At 45.7% G+C, this 3046-nt stretch overlaps 1 protein-coding gene across 1 annotated transcript; it reads left to right on the forward strand.

Annotated features, from left to right (window-relative positions):
- The first annotated feature begins 744 nt into the window (after positions 1 to 744).
- Positions 745 to 2676, forward strand: LOC107491780 (uncharacterized). Its single transcript, XM_016112699.1, has one exon. The coding sequence runs from the start codon at positions 745 to 747 to the stop codon at positions 2674 to 2676; it is 1932 nt and encodes a 643-aa protein (XP_015968185.1).
- Positions 2677 to 3046: the final 370 nt, after the last annotated feature.

The raw sequence follows: 3046 nt of genomic DNA on the forward strand, positions 1-3046 counted from the left end.
TAATATGATAAAGATTATTTTAAAAATAAAATAAAATAAATATTATAGAATATTAAAATTTATTATTTTTGGTTATTATTTAGTTATTAACTTAATTTTTTTAGTCTAATAGTCTAACAATATATTTTATTCCATACTTTTAAATATTGATAAATAAAAACAATAAACTCTAATAATCTTTTAGTATTTTTTATAAAAAAATACATTAAATCTATCTTTCTCTAGTTTTTTTTATTATATTAGATAATAATTTTTATATTATTAAAAATGTTATTTGATTGAATCTAACTTTTTTAATTATATCGATATAATAGAAGGGGTAAAAAAACCATAATAAGCCAACTGACTCCAAAAATTACGTAAATAAGCCAAAGCAAAAATCGTTTCAGCAATAAGTCAGATCGTATTTTTATATAATTCGAACCAGGTTGGTTCGAATTGTAATTGTGAGTAAATCGAACTAGGACAATTCGAATTAGTTGTGTTGGGTTGGTAATAAATCGAACCAGCTTGGTTCGAATTAAGAATGAATGTAATTCGAACCAGCCTGGTTCGAATTAAGAATGAATGTAATTCGAACCAAGTTGGTTCGAATTATAGAGAGAGACGCTTCTGGTGTAATTCGAACCGGGCTGGTTCGAATTACACAAATCATAGTTCGAACCAGACCGGTTCGAATTAGTTTGAGACTGAGTTGTATATATATGGTTCCAAACGTGAGTTAGTCTCATTAGAGGGAGTAAGATGGCTAGTGAGGAGAGTTTTGTGGTTTTGGTGCACCACAGAGGATCTGTCAATAGAAAAACTTGTTCCGGAGTAAAGTTCACAGATAAGAATCCTCTATGTATTATCGTAACTTCTACGACGAGTTATGATGACCTTGTTAGCGCTGTACTAATGAAGCTCGGTCTGGAAGGTGCGAAGCGGGTAAAGAAGTTTTTCTATCGCATTCCAGTCACGGTGCTACAGAATACCGTGAAGTATGATTGCTTCACGATTAATAATGATGTGGACTTGCAAGTAATGTTTCTTTGTCGGTGGCAGTTTCCGGAGATGAGGACACTAGAGTTGTTGGCACGGCTGGTTGATGTGGTATCCAGCTCCGGCAGTTCGAACCGAAATACGAACACTATAGCGAATCCAGCAGGTTCTAGTTCCCGGCCTGCCGTTGCTTCCTCTTCCGTCCCTGTGTACGAACCAGTGGTCGAACCTGTCGCCTCCCCGTCTTTTGCTGTTGACCTCAATGGCACCGAAGGCGACGAGGTAGTGGAAAGGGAAAATTTGCCGAACGCTTTAGTGGGAGTTGCACCTATTGGCGTTGGAGACGGTTTTTTGGGTGATGAAGAGGAGGATGACGTCGAGCCGGATATGATTGACGATGACAGCGCTGATGATATTGGAGCGAATGGGTCTGCATTGGCGGTAGGTGGTTCTAGCTCTTGCACACAGCAGTATCCACCACATTTTTCCTCGTTGGACTTGGACGCCATGAGACATGAGGGGGTTTTAGGGCACGCTGTTGGATTCGGAGCTAGAGATGCGGAAGGGACTGCTGGTCTGACAGAGTTCCAGGTTGGTCAACAATTCCAGGATAAAGATGAGGCCCTTTTAAGTGTGAAGACTTACAGTATCCGGCGAGGGGTACAGTACAAGGTGGTGGAGTCCGATCACCGCCGGTATGTGGGCAAGTGTTCCGAGTTTGGGAATGGGTGCACATGGTTGATTCGACTGAGTCTCCGGAAGCGCAAGGGCATTTGGGAGGTCAAACGGTACAATGGACCTCACACTTGCCTGGCCACATCCATCTCGAGTGACCACAGGAGTTTGGATTATCATGTGATTTTGGCGTTCATTATGTCAATGGTTAGGGCCGATGCATCCGTGAGCATCAAGGTGCTCCTGAACGCCACGGCAGCGCACTTTGGTTTTAGGCCGACTTACCGGAGGGCTTGGATGGCGAAGCAGAAATCTATTGCCCTCATCTACGGTGACTGGGATGAGTCCTACAACGACCTGCCTAGGTGGGTGTTGGGTGTCCAGCTGACGATGCCTGGTAGTGTTGCGGTCCTTAAGACGAGCCCGGTTCGAGTTGGAGGACAGGTGGACGAGTCTCAAGCGTACTTCCACAGACTTTTCTGGACTTTCCCGCCGTACATCGAGGCATTCCGTCATTGCAAGCCGCTAGTCAGCATTGACGGCACACATCTGTATGGGAAGTGTGGGGGAACGTTGCTCATCGCGATTGCACAGGACGGGAACTCCAACATTCTACCTGTCGCATTCGCACTAGTAGAGGGTGAGAATGCGGAGTCCTGGACATTCTTTCTCTCGCACCTTCGACAGCACGTGACCCCGCAGCCCGGTCTGCTGGTTATATCGGACAGGCACAACGGCATCAAGGCTGCGCTTGAGGCCCCTGATGAAGGTTGGTTACCGCCATCTGCGTACCGTGCATTCTGTATACGACACGTAGCGGCTAATTTTGCCCTTACCTTCAAGGGCAAAGACGCTAGGAGGCTCCTAGTGAACGCGGCGTATGCGAAGACCGAGGTTGAGTTTGATTACTGGTTTGATATTCTGCGATCTGAAGATCCGGCGATGTGTGGTGGGCGAACCGGATTGATTACTCGTTGTGGACTCAGCATCGTGATGAGGGGCGGAGATTCGGTCACATGACGACGAACATCTCCGAGTGTGTGAACTCTATCCTCAAGGGGGTCAGAAATCTCCCTGTAGCATCCCTGGTGAAGGCAACATATGGTAGGCTTGCGGAACTCTTTGTTTGCAAGGGGAGAGAGGCTGAGGCCCAGATGGGAACAGGACAACAATTCAGTCAGCATTTGGTGAAGTGTATTGAGGCCAACTTGAAGACGGCCAGGTGCTTCACGGTGACGCTGTATGACCGGGATAACTCCGAGTTCACTGTAGCAGAGACCACTCCGACTGGTTCTTTCTCCTTGGGTACTTACAGAGTATCACTTGCCTCTCGGACATGTGACTGCGGGTACTTCCAGGCTCTTCATTTCCCGTGTCAGCACGCACTTGC

The sequence above is a fragment of the Arachis duranensis genome, chromosome 6, assembly GCF_000817695.3.
Source record: "Arachis duranensis cultivar V14167 chromosome 6, aradu.V14167.gnm2.J7QH, whole genome shotgun sequence".
Taxonomy (NCBI): Eukaryota; Viridiplantae; Streptophyta; class Magnoliopsida; order Fabales; family Fabaceae; genus Arachis; species Arachis duranensis.

Bases quoted from the DNA above. Each gene is read 5' to 3' on its own strand.
- LOC107491780 (XM_016112699.1), top strand. From the start codon at position 745: ATGGCTAGTGAGGAGAGTTTTGTGGTTTTGGTGCACCACAGAGGATCT.